Raw genomic sequence first — 23,992 nt, 5'->3', positions numbered from 1 at the left:
TTAGATTTCTTTCTTTTATTATACAGGATTGTATGTACAAGGTCACCTTTCTCCCAGACATCAGCATCACAGTCAGTTCATAGCAAAAACTGCAGCTCATCTCTCAAAGCCTAGAAAACAGCTCTACAACGGCTCAGTACAACACAGTGGATAAATTGTACAGGAACCGGAAAAAGGTAGGGGAAAGCACGGCTATCCCTTAAATCCCTCATGAATTCTTGGAAACTAAGAAATGCAAATAAAACATTGTGCTTCAAGAGCCATGCTTGCTCCACAATGGCCCTCAGGGGAGGGAAGCTTTGCCCCCAGGACCTGTTTTCCCCTTCACCCTTTGAAGAGGGATGCTGTAGATGAGGTTTGGCTCTGAGCACGGGAGCACTCTATGAGACCTGGGGGGGCACATGTTTTGTGGGAGAGTCTGACCACGGAGGAGGTGTGGACACTGGTCTGGATTCAAAGCACTGACCTGTATGTATGTGTTATGGAGGGGAAGAGGAGAGATGGGCAGGACACATCTGAGTGGCTGAGTAAAGTGCTGTGTGAGTTTCAGTCCCATCTATTCTGGAGCTCAGAAAAACTGGATAAGGAGGAACTAACAAGAAGAGAAAGGCTGAGAGATCTGGTGTAAGGGGGTTTCCATGACAAGCTGCATGCTAGCTGCTGCAGCCCTCTACTTGCAGGACATGGCATGGACCAAAACCAGCTTGAATCTGGGTAGGCAGGGGAGGTGCTTGCACGCTCACATGCATCATGCTTGGGGTATTCACCGTTACCAGTTGCGTTATGCTCAGGCCAGTTGTCACACTGTGCAGATCATCAGACCAGTGATGGAGACTGGTGATGGAGACTGGATGCCTTTGCAGTCAGGAGCAGGAGCTGCTGCATGCTCTCCCAGTGTGCCAGGTCAGTGTGAAGACAAAGAGAGGTTGGGGCACCCTGGGGAAGGGGCTGATGTCTCTGGCACTGGAGAAGTGCTTGGATTACACCCCTTGCAGCTGGTCCAAGAAAAGGGTCTCATCCACATAGCACTTGAACCCCCTCACTCTGCAGCAACTTGCCAGCCTTTACATTGTGGTTTCCCAGTGGAGAATGAGGAGACAAACCATTCTCTGGATCACTGAAGCTGATGTATGCTTTGTGTCTCCTGCTTGGCATCACTTGTTTCCTGCAGGCAGCTTCCTTTCCCCTTCCCCTCTCTTCAAGCAGATGCACAGACATAGCACATGCACCAGCACTGACTCCTGGGGTTGACCCTGTACTCACAGCAGCTTATGGGGTAAAAGACACGACTGGACGTGACTGCTCTGGGAGGACAGCTCACCCCACACCCTCTTCCTCAGCATGATCTTTAGAGTGAGAACTCAAATTGTCCAAACTGAGACAGTACTTCTCCCTCAGTTAGCAAATGCTCTTGCCCTCACCTAGCATGGGAAAAATTGTCTTTATTGGATTAGGCTTAGCTTTCCCTCCTCTCCTACAAAAAGCTGACTCACTAACATAACATCTCTGACTCATGTGGTGACACAACTGCTCTCCCATTATCTGGTCAGTGATGGTTCTGGATTGTGCAGGGTTTGGACCCTGCCTCTCCTATTTGCAGAGCTCTGAATCCATTGCACAGGGTAGTGGGGATTCACTGGGATGATGGGGTTTCTTTGTCTTTGCTTTACAGATGGATGGAAGATGTCAGGCCATGTTTCTCCTTTTGAATGCCAGGTAGAGATGACAGCAGCACTTCGATTCAGCTTGTCTTGCTCAACGTGCCAGGACAGGGTTTAGCCTCGTGCTTTCCTCACACTGTTGCTCACTGCTGTTCTGAATGGGCTGCAAGGAGAGAAGGGCAGGACGAAGGTACATCATTTTCCTTGCACCTCAAAGATTTGTGATTTAGGAAAGGGAGTGGGGGGCTGATCTGTGACCCAGCTGAGCAGCCAGGCTCAGTGCTAGGAAAATACTGAGGATCAGTGAGAAAGAACATCTTCTGAAGCAGCAACCACCCCAACATGCATGGAACAAAAGCTTTTGCTCAGAATCAGCCTCTAAAAAGCAGTGTGTGAGCAATGTGGACATCCATAAATCCATGGGTCCAGATGGGATGCACCCACGGGTGCTGAGGGAACTGGCAGAAGTCATTGCTAGACCGCTCTCCATCATCTTTACCAAGTCTTGGGAAATGGGAGAGGTGCCTGAGGACTGGAGGAAAGCAAATGTCACTCCAGTCTTCAAAAAGGGCAAGAAGGAGGACCCGGGTAACTATAGACCGGTCAGCCTCACCTCCATCCCTGGGAAAGTGATGGAACACCTTGTCCTTGGTGCCATCTTAAGGCACATCAAGGATAAGAGGGTTATGAGGGGCAGTCAACATGGCTTCACCAAGGGGAAATCATGTTTGACCAATCTCTTAGCCTTTTATGAGGAAATAACACGGTGGATGGATGATGGCAGAGCGGTGGATGTGGTCTACCTTGACTTCAGCAAAGCATTTGACACAGTCTCCCACAGCATCCTCACAGCTAAATTGAGGAAGTGTGGACTGGGTGATCAGGTAGTGAGGTGGACTGTGAACTGGCTGAAGGAGAGAAGCCAGAGAGTTGTAGTCTATGGGGCGGAGCCTAGTTGGAGGCCTGTAACTAGTGGAGTGCCTCAAGGGTCAGTACTGGGACCGGTATTATTTAATATATTCATCAACGATTTAGATGAGGGAATTGAGTGTACTATCAGCAAGTTTGCTGATGACACTGAGCTGGGAGGAGTGGCTGACACGCCAGAAGGCTGTGCTGCCATCCAGCGAGACCTGGACAGGCTGGAGAGTTGGGCAGGGAATAACTGGATGAAATATAACAAGGGAAAGTGTAGAGTCCTGCATCTGGGCAGGAACAACCCCAGGTTCCAGTATAGGTTGGGAAACGACCTGGTAGAGAGCAGTGTAGGGGAGAGGGACCTGGGGGTCCTAGTGGACGACAGGATGACCATGAGCCAACACTGTGCCCTTGTGGCCAAGAAGGCCAATGGCATCCTGGGGTGTATTAGAAGGGGGGTGGTTAGCAGGTCGAGAGAGGTCCTCCTTCCCCTCTACTCTGCCCTGGTGAGACCCCATCTGGAATATTGTGTCCAGTTCTGGGCCCCTCAGTTCAAGAAGGACAGGGAGCTGCTGGAGAGAGTCCAGCGCAGGGCAACAAAGATGATTAAGGGAGTGGAGCATCTCCCTTATGAGGAAAGACTGAGGGAGCTGGGTCTCTATAGTTTGGAGAAGAGGAGACTGAGGGGTGACCTTATTAGTGTCTATAAATATATAAAGGGGGAGTGTCACGAGGATGGAGGCAGGCTCTACTCAGTGGCAAACAATGATAGGACAAGGGGTAATGGGTACAAACTGGAACACAAGAGGTTCCACTTAAACTTGAGAAGAAACTTCTTCTCAGTGAGGGTGACGGAACACTGGAACAGGCTGCCCAGGGAGGTTGTGGAGTCTCCTTCCCTGGAGACATTCAAAACCCGCCTGGACACGTTCCTGTGTAACATTATCTAGGTGTTCCTGCTCCGGCAGGCGGATTGGACTAGATGATCTTTTGAGGTCCCTTCCAATCTCTAGCATACTGTGATACTGTGTGATACTGTGATACTGTGATACTGTGATACCTGGTTACTGTAGTCTGGCATCCTCCACATCTGTGTAATGGCTGTTCTCCTGGAGAGAAAAGGGAACCAGAAACAGTAAATCATCACATGTCCCTCTTGCCCTGCCTGGGACACTGTGATACCACCGCACATGTGGTGACCAGCTGGTACCATGGTGTGGGAGAGCAGGGAGCTGCTGCTCAGAGCGGTGGGGGAGCTACAAAACACACCTGATGTGGACACTGGGTGTTGTGGCTGTGGCTTCTGGCAGACACAGCCTCAGGCAAACCCAGACACTTCCTCTGGCTCCTTATTCTGGAAGGTCTCTGCCAGACAGCCCTGGGATGTGTGATTCCCTCTTGGAGTCTGCAGTCTGGCTTCTCCTGAGCCTCAAAGGGACTAGGATGAAATTAAGTCCAGCTTCCCTTGTGTAAAGCCAGGTGTCTGATCTGGGCTACACCAGAGTCTGCACCTCCAGTGGGCATGTCCCAGGAGAAGTCCTGAGCCTGTGTGGTTAGACTGGATGCCTAATGAAGACAGGTTAAGTCCGTGCTCAGCACTTTCATAAACGTTACTGCATGTGCTTGCACAGCTCACACCTCGTTGTAGCACTGTGAGAAGTTGATTTGGGACCTAGGACACACCAGGGAACAGGCATTCCCACATCACTGGAACTGACCAGTGATACTAAGGGGTAGCCAGTTTGCAATGGCAAATCATGCACAATGTAATAACTGCTACTGAACACAGAAGTCCCAGTCTGCAGCAGAACTCATCATCCAGAATGATAACATTCATAATCTTTTTCACTTCAAAGGCCACACTAACCGTGCTGATGTGCTGAACCACTCCCCATGCAACAGTGGTTTTGAAAGCACAGCATGTGGAAGTACCCCCTCCTGGAGCCACCCTGCAATGCAGCATAATTTAAAAGAATTAGGTGCTCAGCAGTAGGAATTTATCTCCTGAACAAGCCAAATTTTGTGGTGAATATTTTAGAGATGGAAATGAATCTGGATGCCTGCAGGGGATGACGGGTAATCTGAAAGGGAAGGCAAGGGAACCCAGCCTCAACCCTGGTAGCAGCAGCCTGGTTTACAGGGCACTGAGGGAGATAGATTTTTACAGACAGGGAGACCCTGCAGGCAAAAAGCCTCAGGACTGCAATGCATGAAGGAAGAAAAGCTGGAGACCAGGCTTAAAGGAGCTGTGGATGGAGCCTCCCAAGAGAAGGAAGTCTGGAGGCTTATGACTGCTGGCAACAGAATAAAGGCTCCTTCCCTGTAATGACAGAGCAGGCAGCGCCCTGGGAACAGGCTCTTCTGGAAAGCCAGGTGAGGTGGCATGTGCTCTGGGAAAAGGAACAACCCACATCACAGGGATTTGCCTTGGAAAAGTGGGTGAGGATGAGGGGCCAGCCATCATGGCAGGTATCTGCTACAGAGCATCGGATATGAAGGGGAAGGCTGGAGGAAGCCTCCTGATCACAGGCCCCTAGACACCTGAGGACACCAACCACCCTGCAAGGTGTGGGAGGCAGCAGGGCTGGATGCAGCAACCCAGATTTCTGGAAAGTGTCAGGAATAACTTCTAGACACAGCCGACTGACCAGCTCTGCAGGGGAGGTGTTCTTCTGGACTGCTGCTCATGGCCAAGGAGGAGCTGGTCGAAGGTGTGAAGATGGAGCCACCATGAGACTGTGAAGTTGAGTATTGTGAAAGAAGTGACCAAGATAAAGAACAGAATCAAACCCCTGAACTTAAGAGAGCAGATTTTGGGTAGTTCAGGGATCTGCGTAGCAAAAGCCCATGGGACACTGCTCTGGAGGCAAAGGAGACCAGGTCTAAAGTGCTTCCCCTCACCCAGCTGTGGCTAGCAGCACTGTGAAACAGCACCCTGTTTAGCCATAGCGTTTTCATATGGGCTGAGGTGAACTCCCCTACAAACAGGGATGCTCAGGCCTGCTGGTTGCCAGGAGACATCCTGCAGTTGCCTACGGGGTATAGGTGGGACCTTAGACCCAAGCCCAATTGGATATTCCCCAGCTGTCACCATGGGGAAGAGGTTCAAGGCAGGGAAGTCTCTGTGCTGGGTACAGCCCAAGTGTTGGCAGGTCTGGTTCCTGCCTTGCACAAACTATGTCCTTCTCATTTGTGCTGGAGTTGGGTCTAGGCAGAAGAAAATGAATCCTATTGCGTAAGAACCCAGCACCAAGCCCCCAGAAATGGTTTGGCTGGAGACTGGGCTGATAAATGGCCAGAACTACATGAAGACAGTACAATATACGACTAGGAATCAACCACTTCACACTATAAATATCTGCAGCCACGAGGGCCTATTGAGCTCTCCCTCCTCAGCACTGGGCAGGGATCTCCACTTCGGCAGGGACACCTCTCAAGTTTACCCCTCATGTCTCATAGATCCCTTACCTGACACCTGGCATCGATGGGTTGGTAAGTGACATTTTTGGCATGCATGCAACATTTAAGACACATATAATAAGTTTACACCATTATCTTTGTATCCCATACTGTAAGTGTGGTATACAGTAGAGTATTGACTGCCAGTCCAACTGTACTTAAGTATTTTACATACCTAAATTTACTGATTACATCTCAATAAACTGACTACTAGGTCAGATCTGTCTGACCTCTGTCTCTTCTCCTATGATGCAAGGGTAGGTAATGTTTTTATGGAGTGGTGTGAGCACCATGTCCATGAACAGCAGGTGATGAAGGCTACACTGCTGTGTGTAAGCCAAAGAGACATGGGATAAAAGAGTCGCTCCCCTGGAACTGGGACTTTAGATCTGTTCAGTGTTGTAAGGTCAGGAGCAGAATATAAAGGACGGCTTTTGTGAGCCACCTTGCATCGTTTAAGAGAACATCCCTGCAGACGAACTGCACACATTAAGCATGCTGAGCACATGTGAGCCTGTCTGATGTTGGCAGTAAAATGTTTCTGATCTCAACACCACTTTAGGAGCACAGAGTGACAGAAAATAGTTGAAAGGGAGCTGAAATAGTCATCTTGTTCATCTACTCTTAATGAAGACCATTCTTCTTAAATCATTGCCAGCAGATGTCTGTCCACTCTGTTTCCTTATCCCACTAATTGCAGGAAAATCCACATTTTTTTGTTGACAGGCTGTGTGTTATCATTATTAGTATCTGCAAGTTTCCCCTGATTGCTAGCATTTGTTCCCCTTGATGTAATTCAAACCTGGCCTTCCTTTTCCTAAGTGACACAGAGATGGAGGCCAGCTTTTGCCTTTTTTCTTTATAGGATCTGTTATGATGTCTCCCCTTAATTAGCTCCTCTCCAATTTAGGGGTCATGGACTTCAGCTGTGAGGCACCAGAAACCAGAAGAGCTGAAACACCATGTTTAGATCCCATCATGACTAAGGTGAGGCAGAGCAGAAGACTACAAAAAAGCTGGGAAGCGTTTTGAGTTAGAGGAGCTTTTAGGCCACAAGAGGAAGGCTGTGTATGTCAATGTGGGGCGGTCACCTCAGCGATGCTGAGCTTCATCCTCACTTCTGCTGCCACCAGCGAGGAAGCAGAAGGAAGGGAAGGGGAATGCACACAGCTGTTGCAGGGGACACTCAACGCAGGCTCAGAGGCTGCCCGGACATCCCCAGATCTCAGCAGGAGAGCTGTGCCAACCAGCACAGCTTCCCAGGGCTGCAGTCCTGCAGAAGAGGCATGAGGCAGGGCTGCCCTTGCACCCCAGCACCCTGCTGCTCTTTGCCTGGATCTGGAGCTGATCCTATTCTCAGAGGAGTCTTACTGGGTTCACTGGGAATGTCCTTAATTCAGGGTGGGACTAATGCCAATGGGACTGATGTGTGCATGACACCAGGCCAGCCTTGCTTGAGTGCTGCCCTCCCAGTGATGTACAGCTCCATGCACAGAGCTGTAGCTTGCTCGGACCTTACAACTAGGTTTATGGCATTTGGTGTCTGTTCAGTCAACAGGGCATTGCAAATGTGCATTATTAGGAGAGTACGGTTAGTGTAACACAGCCTGTCTGCCGTATGTTCCAATCCATCTGAGAATTACTTGGGAGCAGAAAAACTTGTTTTAATCATCAATTAAAAACTGCGAAATCAAGGATAAATGTGGTCTGAATTTCAAGAGCCAACCATGTTTCTTCAGCATCTCCACATGCATCTGCTAGGTCATTGCTTTTGCAAGCAGCAGAACTGTTTGAAAGAACAAGCTGTCAGCAATCATGGGATTTAAACACAACCATTTCTCTTGAATGAGAAACTATTTTTCTGGGGATTTAGTAAGCTCCAGTGGAACTGTGTCCATTGCTTAACTCCTCTGTCTGGGGAGGAGTGTGTTATCCGAACTCACCAGGTCATCTTCACACTCATCCCGTGCTAGACCTTCTTCCTCGCCCTCGTCCCCATTCAGCGGCTCCTCCGTGTTGGCCTCTGCCTCTGATGCTGTGTCTTCCTGCGAGACTTCACTTTTGCTGCTCTCCATCTTCTTCCGTACCTCTGTGAGAGCAAGAGCCAAGCCACCTGGCTCAGGGCTGGGGAAGCCTGATGACACTAACCCAGTGGGAGCCCAGGTTTAGTTGGGAGGGGACTAATGCATCTGTTTTATTTCTGGTTTTTCTGTATTGGGAAGTCTTGCTGATTTTGAGGAAGCTGCCCAAAAGTAACCCTGGAGAGGGCAGAGCAAGTCTGCGTCCCTCTGATGTGGGTATGGGAAGCAGATAGAACAGAATAGAATAGAGCAGAGCAGAACAGAATAAAATAAAAAAGAAAACTGAAAAAATACAAACTATATGACAAAAGAAAGAAAAATATCTCACCATTTTAAAACCCAATTCCATAATCTGGGAAATTCAACCTGTACTTTTGGCCTGAGATTGTACCCTGGAAGCTGGGGTTCCACACTTCACCGTCAGAGCCTTGAGGATGCTCTAAGCCATGATGGTGGCCAGCTCTGCAGGGTGCTTCCTTGCACTCTTTGCCTGTTCTTAAACTGACCCTGAGGCACCCGCGTGCACCCAACTGACCTGTGGACACCTTCTGTTCTTCAGCGATCTGCTCCAGTCGGCCCAGGAGAGCGTCAATGTTGGATTTGATCTGCGTCAGCTCAGTTTTGATTGTTTGCAGCTCGCTGCACTTCACTTGGAGAAAGGAAGAGAAAAAAGGCATTTAGAACTCTGCAGAGCACCCAAAGTGCCTGCCTCACCCCTGTGGCAGCCCTGGGACACCTCACTGAGCAGGTCAAAAACTCAACTAGAAACCCGATGCTAGAAATATACTCTTTGCATCCCTGGAGTCAATGTGTGGTGATGCTTGCGTGTATCTGAGTTTGTCTGTGCTGGACGGAACCATGGGAAGGGTGGTCAGGGCACACAGCTAACAGAGGCATGGAGCAGCAACATCCTCTCCTCCATCACCTTGCTGCCCTGCTCCCTGTTACGGCACTGGCAGAGATAGTTGGTCCTTTGCACCCCAAAAAGCCTGTGTGTTCAAGTCCTCACTCGGGCTGTTGTTTCTAGATGTTCTGGGGGTTTCCAAGGTTTTCTGTGGGAGCATCTGCCTGGGGATGGGAGCTCTGTGTGCACACCGGTCTCCACACGCACATACTCACGCTTCAGCTTGGCCGAGCTGTTGGCGATGGCAGCCGACCTGGCAAAGAGCTTGACGGGGAGCGTGGCCTTCACGCGCCGCACGAGCGGGATGGTGACCCGCGGCCGCTTCACCGGGACCACCCTGGGCACCGGGGACACTCGGCCCCGGTACTCGAAGAGCCTGGAGTGGGATGGAAGCATGGGGGGGGGGGGAGGCTGAAGAACCCTGCAGCACCCACAGTAGTGCCAGTGACTGGGTGGCACAACCAGAGCTCAGGCAGTGCTGGTGGTGAGCCGGGGCACAGCCTGGCCATGGGACCCCACTGCCCTGGGCTGGACCACCCTCCACCCCACCTCGCTGCAGGGAAGATCCTGCCCCATAGGAAACCCCTTTGGCTGATGCCTCCCCTGCTCACCTGTCGTAGAAGTCGTCCCTGTAATAGTCATAATCGAAGTCGTAACCACTGCAGAGACAGAGGCAGGATAGCACAGGTTAATTACTGCTGGCACAGGTTAATTACTGTTGGCAATTTACCATTATTATTCCCCTCATTGCCTGCTGAGCCTCCCAGGTCCTTTATTTATTCCCCCTCCACAGGGGAGTCCCAGTCCTTCCAGCTGGCTGGAGGTGGACTCAGCACAGGAGAAGGATACGGGCCTTGAGCAAGCTGCTCTAACGGAAGCTGTCCCTGCCCATAGCAGGGGGCTGGAACTGGATGAGCTTTAAGGCCCCTTCCAACACAAACCACTCTGTGATTTGGGGCAGCTGAACACACTGGACAGGGTGATGTTGGCCGCAAAGTGTTAACCTGGTTATCTCAAGGCAGAGCCACATGTGTGGAGTGGATGAAAACCTACAAATTACGTGGGGAGAAATGCCCACAAGCTCCAAGCCTGGGGAGCAGGGACCAGCCCTCCATCCCCGGCCAGGCACACAGAGATGCTGAAAGCACAGCTAAGGGGTTGTGTCTGTACAGTGGCATCTGAAATGTTCTCATGGCATTGCTGACATCCCTCCATCCTGCGTTTAGTACAGCAGGACCGCGTCAGGCAGACACTGCTCTGCTGCCACCCTCATACGGTTTGTTTTTCATACAATATAGAATTGTTGAGGGAGATGTCAGGAAGAAAAGGACATTTATTAATTTAACATCTCTGCTAGTGAAGATGTTTAAACCCAGCGTGACACTGCCCACATCCTCTTTTCTTAAGCTTTAATTGCATTTTAACCCGAAGTTGGAGCAATGCATTCTCCATGCCTTGGAGACCCAGCAACAGCTTCCTCTGTTGTGGCAGCTGGTTCTTCATGAGGCAACACAAACCAGCTGGTTAGAGTGGGTAACCCCAGCTCTTCAGAGACAAGACCTGCTCTGGTGCTGCCTGATGCCCCATCACACTCTCAGCAGTGCAAAGAAGAGCAGCACTGCTGAATGTACCAGCCACCCCCAGCTGAACACAGCATGTGGTTCCCTTGTGTGCTGCTGGCTGAATTAATGCTGGTGAAATAAGACGTTATGCTGATGCTCCCTCCTCTCTGAACAAAGATAATGGTTATTGCAGTCCTTGAAAGCAAAGAGTCTGTCCAGCATCATGAAACCACTTGAAGTGGCATATTAAAAATAAAAGAAGAAAATCTAATAGGAAGAAAGAAAGATTGATGGGGAGAAGGAAGGACTCTAAGCCAGAACAAACCGGAGCATGGGGAGAGGGAAGGATGAGCACTCAAGTATGTAGCTGAGAGTAAATCTGGTGTCCTGCATCTTAGGCAAGAAGTGACAGGAAGAATGTGAGGCTGCTCAGGATGGCTGGTGGGAAGCATGGTTTGGACCTGAAATTCCAGGCTTGACCCAGGGCGCCTGTCCTGGCTCTGCTGGCACTGAGCTTCCCACCGGATGTTTCAGTAATGCTGGTTTCTTACATGTATTGTTCCCGTGCTCCTTGGGTGCTCCTTGGGTTCCCCAGCAGCCCGTGGCAGCATGTGGAGGGTCAGCCTATGCCTCGTGGGTACCTGAAGCACACTTTGGATGGTTGGAGACACCAACCAGGTGTCCTCTGGGGCTGAAGACGGTGCAAGGGGTTGAGGGCAACAAATCAGCACTTGCACCTACTGCCTCTTGTGGGGTTTGCTGCCACCACCGTGCACTGCCATGGTGACTTTCAGAGTGGTGGTGGTAGGATGTGACTGTGGAGGTGTTACCACCATAAGCCTTTTGGTTTCAGTTCCATGATGGATAAGAGCCATTTTGCTGACAGTTGCAGCATAGATCTGAGTTTCAACATCATTTCAGCCCTGGAATCCTCCCCTTCTGATCTGACTCACAGACGTTTCTGCTGAGCTCACAGGAGAGAAATTAATATCCTGGCAGCCTTCTGTCCCAATCACTGCACGATCTGCAGTTTTTCTGTTGTGTGCTTTTCTACATTGAAAGGGAAAGAGAATTGGAGCTCTTGCTGGAATATCACCAGCTGTTTGTGCGGCAGAGGAGATGGGCAGTATGGAAGGAACAAAGGTGTTTTCATGGAGATCTTCATAACTGCTAACTTGATTTTTGTTCTAACCTGGATGAAACCTGGAAATACAGAAATTCTCCAAGAACACAGCTCTCCTCAACCTGCCAATCTATTTTGATCACCACAAACAGAACACAGTCAAAATAGGAAGTAATCTGAATGGAATTAAGGCATTTCTGCACTGTCAGACTTCCCCTCTTCATTTGGTTTTTTTACCTTTAGATGAAACTTAAATGCAATCGCTGCTATTTTGTGATACAGGCTCTGGGGAACTGCTCCTGGGTACCTCCAGCAGTGCCCTGGAGCCAATGCTCTCTGTAGCCACATTCAAGAAGAAACAGTGGCATCAGTCTGCAGCACCCAGACAGACTCCAAGTGGGATGAAATGATGTCTTTATCCATGGCAAAAATTCCCTCCACAGGCTGTGGCTCTTGCTGGGAAGTTCGCTGTGGCTTGGAGACCATGAGGCAGCTTCACACTGTTTGCTCATAAACAGCCTGAAGCTTGGGGGCATTTGGCAGAATCCTGACATGCCCGGACTCCTTTTTTCTCACCCCATTCACATGCCTGGTCTGAGCTGCTTCTCTTCTGAGCCAGCTGCCTGGTGAGAGCCCTGCTGGTAGAGCTGTGGGCACCGTGGGCTTAGCAGACGGCTGGCTCCCTGGGGAGACAGGGATGGAGAGGAGCTGCAGCTCCAACCCCATCGAATGGGCATTGCCCTGCTGCTGTCAGCGCCGTCCCAGGTGAAGCCTTGCATTTAGAAACAAGGAATGAAGACCTGAATGGGATGGGCACCCTCCATCTCCAGCACTGACCCTGCCCTGCAGCATTTGGGCACCAATGCCTCACTCCTGGGCTTGACTCCAGCACCAGTAGGATGAAGCCTGGCCTCAGGTACTGTAGATCCAACCTGGTGTGGGCTAGAGAGGGACAGAGAAGCCTAAAACCCCAGGTGAAGTCCTAAGCCTTTTAGTCAAAACAGAAGTTTGGGACATGAAGTCGTTACTAAACACTATAAATGTTATTACACTGTTTGCAGAGGGATGTGTGAGCAAAGCTGGGCAGCCTTGTGTTTTCCTGATGGAAGCTGCGACTGGCCCAGTTTTGCAGCTTCGCAGTGGAGCTGGCTTACAACATGCCTGACCTGCAGGGCAGTGGGTCCAAGAGCATCTACTGATATTTGTGGGTGAAAAGCAAAAGGGTGCATGTGGGACTCCTGCCTTAGCCCCCAGTCCTCAGAAGACACTTCCATCCATTCCAAAAGGAATTAGGGGCATAATTATCCTGGAGAGACTTCCCAAAACCAGTGGGATTCATCCCTATTGGCTTCAGACACTGGGAATGTAAAGATATAAATTCATGCCATGGGAGAAAGAGGCAGTTTCAGGTCATGGTACATCACACCTAAAGGCAAACATCTAAAACACTGTCAGGTGAAGAACTGCTTTTATCCAGCAAGCATAAGGGGAGTGCAGACAACCAGACCATGTAAAAGCCTTGACAGCACAGAGGGCTGAACTCAGGTGAGATGAATCCACCCTTACATTCAGTGTGATGTGAGACTGCAAATCCTCTGATCTCAGCCTCTGGAAGCACTGCTAACCATGCTAACCATGCGACAGCCCTCAAGGAAGGCAGCAGGTTGAAACAAGGGATTTTCAGCAGCCTGTGACTGTGTGACCCTGCTGTAACATGGCAGTCAGGCCAAGGGAGGCAGTGGAAGGACGCTTTTACCAGTATCCTTGGAAGTCAGGCACTGAGCAAAATCAGGTCTTCCAATATGCATGCAGGAAAACACCCGAGTGAAAGTGACTGCCCTAGTGTGGGTGATCTATCTGGACATCGTGTGCCTGATAATTTCACTGCACGCAGGCTAAACCTTCCTGAGACTGATGTATCATGTGTCAGTGACCTGGCAGGTCTTCCTTGGTGCATAGGAACCATTTTTGCTGTTTTTCAATCAGTGAGTGACACTGCACCCCTTAAAAATCAAGAAGGGACAGTCAGAGTGAGAGGCAGCAGAAGGCTGTAAGGCTGCGTCAAGTAACATGATGCTTCCACCTCCTGATGCATTTCTTCTGCTTTTTTTTCTTCAGGAGTTATAGAACATTTATTAATGACTCACAAAGGTTCAAAATCCAAATATTCATAACTGAAGGGCAATTGTTCACATGTGCTGGCTTTACATGACATTTGTGGTGCCATTTCTGAGCATTTACCTGAACAGCAAACTTACATTTGAGCTTTTAACTACTGCCTGACAGCCCTGCGCTGATAATCACAAGTAACACGTTGTGCTCAGCTCAACATCCTTCTACTCATGGTTGCACAACCTTCATTACTGCAGCAGTAGAAATAATACCTGTTGGAAAGCTACTAGGAAACTATGGCATTGATCAAACAGTGATCAGTTTTCTGTTCTTGTGTATCTGATGTGAGATTCCTTCCTGCAAATAGCCAAAATTGTGGGAAACTGGGAGAGAGATGTGGGAAGGGAGTCTGGCATTTCCAAGATGCCAGGGCTGCAGTGGGGCTGCTGTAGGCTGGGACAGCATGTGCATCCTTACTGCCACTGTTGGGTCTGCTGGGTTTGGATACCATTGCCCATCTCCTCCTCAGCCCTGTGGCTGTTTCTCAGCCCTGTCTGTGTGGATTTGGCACTGGGAATTGCTGGGGTGTCACTGCTCCCACCACTGCTGCTGAGACATGGATCTCTTTGGGGATGGGCTGACACCAGCTTTCTGCAGGGATCGGAATGGGAATAACAAGGGATGTGAATGGCACCTGAGCTGGAAGGAGGACATCATCCACTTGCATCTGTAGGCTGTGAAAGTAAGTCAGCAGTGGTTTGTGCCTGTCACCATTCCAGAGACAGTTCCTCAGGCCACTGAGCTGCCAGACACCCGGTTGCTCTCACAGTTCTTGCTTAGGTTGTCCTCATTGTCCTTTTGGCTACAGAGCAACATTATGGGGAAGGGCAGAGATTTGTACTTCCAAAAGTCACCTGCAGTGCTGTCAGCCCCCACTGCCCTGGGGCCACCTTCCCTTCCCAGCTTACAGCACAGGAAAATCATTGGCAATGACTTGAATGCAGCACAAAACGCCCCAGGAAATCCTGTCCAGACATTTGCTATGCAGGCAAAAAAAAAACGTTGCCTGAAGGTAAGAGGTTTTGAGACACGGTATGTGAATACCTGGGGGCATGGTCAAAACACAAGTTCATTTTCCAGCCATCCTCACTAACTCATCTGCAGTATCTCCAGGTATGTCTGTGCTCAGCAGTGGTGGCTGTGGTACCAGGCAGGAGCACTCAGGGGACTTCCCATGTGCAAAGGGATGCTCTGGCAAATGCCAGAGGCAGAGGGAAGGTGGCCCTGGAGATCCAGAGGGAGCAAGGGACAGCAGTGATGAGAGCAAGGTTTGCTGTTAACTAAAGGTATCTCGTGTGGAGAGACCTAAGAAAATATATGATGGCACGAACCTGAGTGCATGTTTTACCTGTTGGAGGTAGATGGGAAGCTACATCCCTAAGGACTTCTATTAAACACCTAGATACACCCCTGGGCCAGTGGATCAAGTGAGGCTGTCAAGACTGTTGCTTCCGCTGTGTCCAAAATGAGTTTTCCCTTCCCCTTGACCCTCTCATACAGACTTGGAGTGAGGCAAAGTAAAACCCAAACTCTGAAAAAAAGAATCTTACGTGCTTTAAGACAGCATCTCTGTAAATTATAGTGCTGTGATTCTTAAGTCTAACATTTAGGAAAATTTATGATGATTAGGGATGCTATCACCATGGCTCACTGCAAACCTGGATTCCCTGCTGCCCGGAAGATATTGTAAGTTCTGTTGGTCCAGATGGCAGAGTTTCAATCTGACAGCCAATCTGGGATGAAATACTGCTTAAAGCTCAGAATACCGTAGTCCTCTGGCCTGTATTTTAGCATATTTGTCTTTGTGGGAGGCAGCAAATGAGAGATGTTTGCATTTCTTCATCTACATGGCAGCCTGGAAGTCTGAAATATTGGTCATTGCAGCAAAAATGGATTAGCAATCAAGGCATGGACGAATAGTGAATGAAATGCTCTTTGCTGCAAGATGTATGGAATGAATTGATTTGCGTTATGGCTAACAGCACCACGTAAGCTGTATATGTGCAGCTAAATAGAAAGATTTGTGTCATCTCTGTTTCCATAGATCAGCACGGGTAATGCAGAGTCAAGCAGCCTCCTCTGTGAATCCAGAGGGCCAAGTTCTGGTGAGGGTCCAAGCTGGCCCAGGGTGGGAGGAAAACTTTGCCTGGTGAAAGCTGCAAAGGAAGAGCTCAGCTGAGAGCTCTGTGGAAGGTCTCACAGATGCGGGTGGTGGTGGGAGGTGGCTGTAGCTCTGGTGGGTATCTATGCCAGAAGAGCATGGCCACCACTGAGGTTTTCCATTCTGTGGCCAGGCTGAGGCGGAATCATAGGGTTTTTTTTCATTTCTCTTTATCCCTCTCACATTCTTTTTCTCTTAGCAGAAAACCCTCCAGTTCTCCCACGATTTCCTTTCTTATTACATCCATCAACAACACTAATTTTAGTCTTTTCTTCGCAACGGCACACCTTCTAAATCCTGACTCAGTGCCCCAGCCTCCGTACCATGAGACTGGCTTAAAAATAATGAGAATTTGTAAATAAAACACATTTTGGGATCTTATTATCTGGTTTTGGTTCTTGAACCTGCAGGGTGCTCCCCAAATACCTTTGCAAGTTTTCCCTTCTGCAAGCACAGGAGCAAGAACTTCACAACTTTCTCCCATATTCCCACAAGTCCAGACTCTGGGCTTAAAGGAAAATCTTATGAAAAATCTTGGTATCAGGTCTCTAGAGCTGGCAACAGTGGCACTGAAAGCTCACTCTGACATCTGTAACATGCCACATCTCCCACAAACCCAGTCCACATCCTACTTGTCCCTCCCATTCCCTTGATCCCTTGGTCACTGCTGCAATGCACAGCCTCCCTTGAGGCTTCCGCTGGCCACCTCCTCAGTCCAGTTCCATTTGATGCCCCCAGGGCTTCCCACCTTCTTTCTTTCTTTCTTTCTTCTCTCCTTTTCCCTGTTGGTTTTCCCATGCCCCTTTCTCCAGCATCTTTCCCTAAATTATCCCTGCTCCCTGTTCTCCCCTAACACCCAGCATTTGCCACTGTGCCCCACTCCTGCTCCCGGCTGGGGAAGCTGGGGCTGGAGGGGAGCACTCCTCATTACACCTCTTTCATGACCTCTGATGTGGTTAAAGCAGGTACTACCTGCATTCCCCCAATGACCTCCAGGTCCAACACAGTTCACAGGCTGGACCATGCCCAGGCAGAGTCCCACAACACTGTAAGTGTTGGCCAGCCTTGGCTCTGCTGCTGCCGCCTCTTGCTGGCTCCCCTCCCTACAGCCTAGCACTGAGGGGCATTGCAAAGGCCCAGCATCCCATGGAGGGGCAAGATCTGAACGTGCAGCAGTGGCCTGGGGGGGAAATGAAAATCAGCCATAGCCAGAAGACAAACACCAGCCCCGAGAGCTCAGCACAGGAGGTGGCGCGATGGAGACCTACCTGTACAGTGCGGAGGCTGCTCTCTTCAGCCCTTTAGGTCTGTTGGGTTTGGGCTCCCCGGCCATGTTGATATCTGCAATGAATGGACACACAGCTGTGACATGGCACGTCCATGCTCACCGGCAGCTAGACCTGCCCATGGAGCAAGGGACGCTGTGCACAGCCCTGCCGTCAGCGAAACGAACCCTTCCACACCTCCAGTCACATTTCCACTTGCTTTTAGGATGTTTGGGGCCTGGATGGAGCCCCACAAAAAGGCAAATACATTCTTGCACTTGGCAAACCTCTTTCTTTTACTTTAGAAAGCCATTTATATTTTAAGTCAAAGCCCTGCACATGGTCTAACCCAAGCACACAGATTCAGGACAGGCTTTCAGGAGAACTCGGTGCTGTTATGGGAAGGCGTGGACAATGTATGAAACTGCTGCATGCTGTTAACTGCTAGCAATTTATCCTCTGCTCCTTCTAGGACAAAAGTGAATGCTGAGCATGAGCCAGCTGGGCATCACTGTGGTCTGGGCTGTGTTAAATGCTGCACAGGGTGCAGGTGCATGCCTGCAGCCACCCCACCTGATTTCGGAGGAGCATCTTCTACCAGAGGAAGTGAGAATGAGCTCTTCTAATCTGCTGAGGAGATTTCTCTCCTTGGTCTCGGTGCCTTTGACGTGAGAATAATGTGATACAGCCAATTTCATGAAGGCTGCTGAGAGCCTGGCAATCTAACGCTGAGTGTGGCCCCAGAACCACAGTGAGGTGAGCTATTGGGAGCACAAGGCCTCACCTCTTCAGTTCTTGGCCCAGGAGTGAGCAAATTGCCTGCTGTCTTCTGTAATGAGCTGTAAACTTTTCCTGTTCTGCAGGACCTTTCTTTTTAGATAGGTGTCAGACCTCCGGACATGCCGGATCTTAGTCAAGCAAAATGGGATTTCCTTATGTAGATCAAAAGCACCATTCGCATGGGGTTGGACATAAGGTGCCCCACAGCACTGGGACTTGTGCTAAGCTGGTGGCACAAGTCACAGCCCCTGAGGTGCAGGTGGATTTGAAGTTCTGTACAGAACCCCAGACTGGTCTGGGCTGGAAGGGACCTTAAAACTCATTCAGTTCCAACCCCTGCCACAGGCAGGGACACCATCCACTAGAGCAGCTTGCTCTGGGGCTTGGGGTTCATGGATCTGTGACTGCAAACTGGGGTATTCATAAGTTTGCCTAACAAGTGTGGTATTAAGGTGTTGCTCAGCTATTACATTGAATGTTCCTCTGGAGGAAGATTCAGATCAGCATGTGCATTTTTCTTTGCTGCCTTTTGTCCTCCATCATACTCAGCTGCTAAGGGGAATGCAGAAGAGCACTGAGCCTGAACGCTAGCAAGGACATGCACGGCCATGGGACAGGTCCATGGATAACTGCTGCCAGTGTGAACATTATGCATTTGGTTCCTTTTCTGAGCCTGTTGAGCAAGGCAATGCTTCTGGCAATGCTGTTCACAACAGAGAGTAATAAACTCTTCCACAGTGAAATTCTTCCATGGTGTATCCCAGAACACACCCCTCCTATGCCCCAGTTCCCTTGTCGTGAACCCTTTTTGCTGTCAGTGTGCCTCTTGCCAGCTGCCAGTCACTTCTCTTGCCAACTGGATTGCTAATGACAGCCCCATGCTCATTAACACCCTCCAAGTGACACATAATGAAAGCCCAATGGTGGACAATGACAATTAGCTCCATGTTCTGGTACCAATCACTACTGTGGAGCCTGCATTGGTGCATGCAGACAGCCCTACAGTGGTGATGGGGAGTCAGGTCCTTCAGGATTCTCTTCATAGTAGTGAACAAGGAGAGACAAAAGCTCACCATGCACATCAGTCTGGAGAGATTTTGCATTATTCCCATTCTGCAACACAGAACCTACCTGCCCATCCCAAGGAAGTATTTATCCCTCCTGCCCATATCCTGACACCTTGATTGCACTAAAGGGAGAGACTGTGCTTTGTGTAGTCAACATGGTAGGGTGAGGTTATGGTGTAGATCCAGCTTCCAGTGCAGAGCTCCTCCACTGGCATGGTAATTGCCTCCTGCAATGACTGGGGTGTCTGGGAGCCTCTGGAGAAAGCACAGAGGTTGCCAGGACCTGCCTGGCAGAGCAGTCCATGTCCCAGTACAGGATGGGCTAAGCCATGGTTTCAAACACCTCCATTTGGTGATGCATCAGCACCTTGCTGATCTATTAAAATGTAAGATCAATTGTTTGCATGTATGGTAACAAAAGAGAAAAAAGTGGAAGAAATGCTATTAGGCCACTTAGCTTGAGAGCTGACCTCAGCCAGGAGATGCAAGCTAGAAAGATACTGCATACTCCTTCGTTCTGGTATGTGCTGGAAAACCTCACCTGCAAATCACAGCACTCATGTCACATGCAAAACTATGAGGTTTTCCCATTTCTTACATGATGGTGCAAATTCTCCTTCCCATGTGAGCTGAGGCAGGAAAGGCAGTTTCACTCCAATTGTGCCGTGCGGGACTGATACAGCTGAGTCATTACAGCAAGTGCTTGCCATGCCTAGTAGCTCTGGATTCAGACAGGGATGCTGTCCTGCTGGCACTGGGGACACATGGTCCTATGTGGTCATCACCTCCTCTTTTTCTAGGGAGGGAATTCCTACCTTGTTTTGTGCAAAGACATTTGCTAACTACACTGTTCAGCTCTCCTCTGCCGGGTCCTCCTGAAAGGGGAGTGTCTCTGTGGTCTCTGAACAGCAAAGGAAAGCCTGCTGAGCTCTTCTGTGGCAAGACTGGCCCATGAATGGAAGGCAGATAAAAGGGAGCTCAATTTGCACCTCACCCAGTACATGTATAGGACTCCCAGCTATAATATGGTCCTTTTGACTTGTTTGCAAGCCAGAACTCTGGGACCAGCACTGCGAGTAAGAGGTTCCTATCATGGCAAACCTTTCATCTCTCTCTTCAGCTAAGTGGGCAAGTGCTGCCTGGCTCTTAGCTGCATATCTTTTATCTGCCTGGAGCATCACAACGAACTCCTTCGCCCCTCAAGGCCCACTCTGTCATTACCTATGGACTCTGCAGATGCGGGCAATGCCTGGGCTGGAAGTACCCCTGGCACACTGCGCTTGGCCTTGGTCTGCAGCTCCGCTCTCTGGACCATGAGAGAAGTGAAAGAAGTTTTTCACGCTTGAGTAAGTCCTAAAGATCAGACCTAGCATGCGACTACTTATTTCAGCCTGCTGTGCCAGAAGCAGGGTGGGAATGGGCTGCAAACCGCTTTCCTGGGTGCCCAACAGCCACTGCCCGCAGCAGGCTTGGAAATAACCATTTTTCATTACAAATACTGTCTCCAGTTCCAATTCTCAGCTTAGAGCTGGTGACAACAGCTTCTCAGCATATGACACTTGAGAGCAATCTGCAGAATAAGGATGCAGCTGGGAGCAGCTGGGGTGGTTCTGTTTGTTATTTCTTATCACACAGCAGTGCAGACAGGAGACTTTCATGTTTCTGAGGGGGCGAGTTATTTAACATCAGCTGGCTAGAGTTAGTCTGAGCTAGTTTGAGTTTGACTATCACCTCTCTAATTATAAATACTCAAATATGCCAGGCAACTTATGTGTAAGTAAGGTCTCAGGGAGACCTTACTGCACCATTTCAATATATAAAGGAGGCTTATAATAAAGCTTAAGGGAGCCTTTATCAAGGCCTGTAATGATAAGATGAGCAGTAATGATTTCAAATGGAAGAAAGGTAGGTTTAGGTTGGCTATAAGGATGGGGCTTTGAGCAACCTGGTCTAGTGACAGGGGGGTTGGACTGGATGATCTTTGAAGGCTCCTTACAATCCAAATCATTCTATGTTTCTATGTTTCTCCCTCGACAGCCAGGCAATATCTTTTCCCACCCTTGTTTTTCTTCACCATATCGAAGATAAGGACATGGGATGCTTCAGAACTGTGTTTTAGCTTCCACAGTCACAGCCCATAACACGAGGGTTTGGACCACAGTGTCACAGCCCTGAGGATACTTTCTCTGAATGGCCATAACCAGCCTTGCTGTGACCTATATGCACATGGGACCCAGGAGCCTTCAGCCCCTCCCTACCCAAGCTGTGCTGTAGTAGTGCTAGTCTCCAGCTCTGTCACAGCATGTCTTTGTCTTGCTGTAGACCCTGTTGATCCTGACCCATTGGTTGACTTCCCAGACCTGCCTTGTCACTATGGACCCACTCAGTCATCATTGGGTTGTGTCTGACCAACGTCACCATCACTGGACCTGACCCTCATCTGCAGATCAATGTCCCAGTTTGACTGTGGACTGGACATCCCTTGACCATCCCCTGGGGAGCAACCAAGTCACGTTGCCCCTGGACACCCAAAATAGCTGAAGAAACAACTTACCCAGTGTCTGGCCAGCAAGCACACGTCCGTTCTCACCCAGGACAGCAGCACGTGCGTGCCTCTCGTTGGAGTACTGTACAAAGGCATAGCCCTTGTGAACCGAGCAGCCCACCACTCGCCCGTACTTGGAGAAAATGGTCTCCACATCTGACTTCTTGACCACAGCTGTGTTGAGATTGCCAATGAAGACTCTGGAGTTGATGGACTTGGGGTCATTCTTGTTCGTGATGTTGCTCGTCTGCACCTTCAACGACATCTTGAACACCTGAATGAACAAACCGATAGTCAGGGAGGTGTGTTAAGGGGATTGCTGGAGTCTTACACAGAGGGGTGAGGGATAAATCTCACAGTAAGCCTGGAGCAAAGGAATCAGTTCCTCAACATCAGCAAGTCACAGCTGAGGGGGTCCCATCTCCAGAGACCCCCTGTGTACTGGGGAGGTGACTGTCACAGCTCTTGTTGGAAACCTATTTATCAGGCTGACACTCTGGGTGCAAGCTGGTCGCTTTTAATGGCCAAAACAAGATTTAAATGCATTTTACACCTACATAAAGCTTTAATACTATTATACAAAAGCTTCTACCTCTCCATACTTAATTACAATTCAAAGAGCTGCTCTTTTGAAAGCAGTCTGTAGTCAGCACCTTTGCTCATGCCCACCTTACCAAGCTTTCCTGAGCTGAGTACCACCCAACACAGGCCAGCTCTCACCATGCACAGGGACAGCCTCATCCCTGTGGATCCGCACTTGCAGCTGCGAAAGGATTTGAGTTTTCTGGATGCAAGTGGCAAACAGCTCCATGTGCTTCTATCCGGTATCTGCACTCTTCTGCCTGCCTGTGTATTTGCATGCTGGGCTTTGAGCAGAATCTTGTGCTGACAGGAGGTGTCACTGTTAGCTTGGAAATCGCGAAGCCATCAGCCAGATCAGCTGGAAGCCACTCCAACCCGCTTCCCATAGCTGTAAGGCACAATCCTCCAAGTTTCTTGCCTAGGGTATTTTTAGGCAGCCTCTGAGCATAGGCTTCAGCTCCGAGGACTAAGAGGACCAAGGACAGGACTGGATATTGTGTGAAATTAAAGCTACTCTGGCTGCCCGATTGCATTCCTGCAGAGAAAATCAGAGCTGTCCAAAGACATCGGTTTGATTTTCATCTTCCAGAAAGAGAGGGGATGCTTTAGGATCGCTATTGTATGATCCAGACATAACATGTGGTTGTTACCTGGGAAAAGTCAGCTCAGAGCTATGGAAGGTATTTTATGATGCACATGGAGGTGCTGCTGCTCTTCCCCAGCTTCTTTCAGCAGCACCTACAGGTACTCCCAGCACCTGGGCAATGCCACCAGTGTCCCCTCAACTCCAGGTTGTCACTGAGCCTGGCACAGGGGATGCACTGCTACCATAGTCCCATGGTATCACCTCCCTGGTAGTCCCCAGCATCTGCCCTGGCACTGGGCAGAGCTAAAGCACCATTTGCCTTTGGGGCTTTGGCTCTCTAGGCTTAAAGACCAAGTTTGTCTGGGTACAAGCTGGGGACAGTGGCAGCTGCCCATCTGCATAGGTGCAGCTCCCGTGGATCCAGTCCCCAGCCCCTTGCTCGCAGCCCAGCCTGCCCGAGGCACTGACACTGTCAGCATGTGATGCTCTGGCATGTGATGCCCCTTGGGATACAGGCTGCCCAGGGCAGTGGTGGAGTCACCATCCCTGGAAGTGTTCACACCCCGTGTAGCCGAGGCCCTCAGTGCCATGTGGTGGCCTTGGCAGTGCAGGGGAATGGTTGGACTTGAGCTTAAAGGTCTTCCAACCTGGTTAATTCTATGATTCTGTGATACCCAGCAGGGGCTGCTCCTGTCCATAGTCCCATTTTGTCTGAGGGTACTTCTACCCATATAGACAAGCATCAGGGCTCCTGTCACTGGCTCTGTACCTCCAGGCTTTGGAACTTCAGTCCAGCTCGAAAGTATACAATAGAGAAGACTGACCCACACTATTTCCAGGTCTGACCCAGCCACACGCAGGCAGGGAGAATGCCTTCTTCCTCAAAACAAAACCTAGCACTCAAATATACTACTACACTGTCTCTGTCTTCACACCCCATCACTGAAGAGTTTTACTGCTCCTATCCCGCCCAGTCCCAGCTTAGGGAAAAGCCAGGCTGCTGTTTGCCCAAACCCTTCCTGAACCCTCACCAGCCCAGATGTGCGTTACTGCAACAGTCAGAACCCCTGACCAGCTGCTTGCCATTGCAAACACCAAGTATACCAGGGCACTGAACTCCTTAAGC

At 49.8% G+C, this 23,992-nt stretch overlaps 1 protein-coding gene across 3 annotated transcripts in view; it reads right to left on the bottom strand.

The window, feature by feature from the left end:
• RALY (RALY heterogeneous nuclear ribonucleoprotein) overlaps positions 1-23,992 on the bottom strand; it is a 118,301-nt gene continuing 94,309 nt past the window's right edge. For all 3 annotated transcript variants that reach the window (XM_062604141.1, XM_062604142.1, XM_062604140.1), the window contains 8 exons: positions 21,708-21,972; positions 17,310-17,382; positions 9,635-9,682; positions 9,239-9,399; positions 8,655-8,768; positions 7,982-8,127; positions 3,640-3,688; positions 1-1,824 (listed from right to left, as the gene is read on the bottom strand). In XM_062604141.1, coding sequence (XP_062460125.1) covers positions 3,644-3,688; positions 7,982-8,127; positions 8,655-8,768; positions 9,239-9,399; positions 9,635-9,682; positions 17,310-17,382; positions 21,708-21,963 — 843 coding nt within the window. In that variant the 5' untranslated portion in view covers positions 21,964-21,972 and the 3' untranslated portion in view covers positions 1-1,824; positions 3,640-3,643. The remainder of the gene's footprint in view (positions 1,825-3,639; positions 3,689-7,981; positions 8,128-8,654; positions 8,769-9,238; positions 9,400-9,634; positions 9,683-17,309; positions 17,383-21,707; positions 21,973-23,992) is intronic.

Source organism: Pezoporus occidentalis, unplaced genomic scaffold (assembly GCF_034315485.1).
Source record: "Pezoporus occidentalis ecotype Australia unplaced genomic scaffold, CSIRO_AGI_Poc_V1 ctg83, whole genome shotgun sequence".
Classification (NCBI taxonomy): domain Eukaryota; kingdom Metazoa; phylum Chordata; class Aves; order Psittaciformes; family Psittacidae; genus Pezoporus; species Pezoporus occidentalis.
Note: the sequence above shows the minus strand (reverse complement) of the source record. Positions and strands in the feature narration are given on the sequence as shown.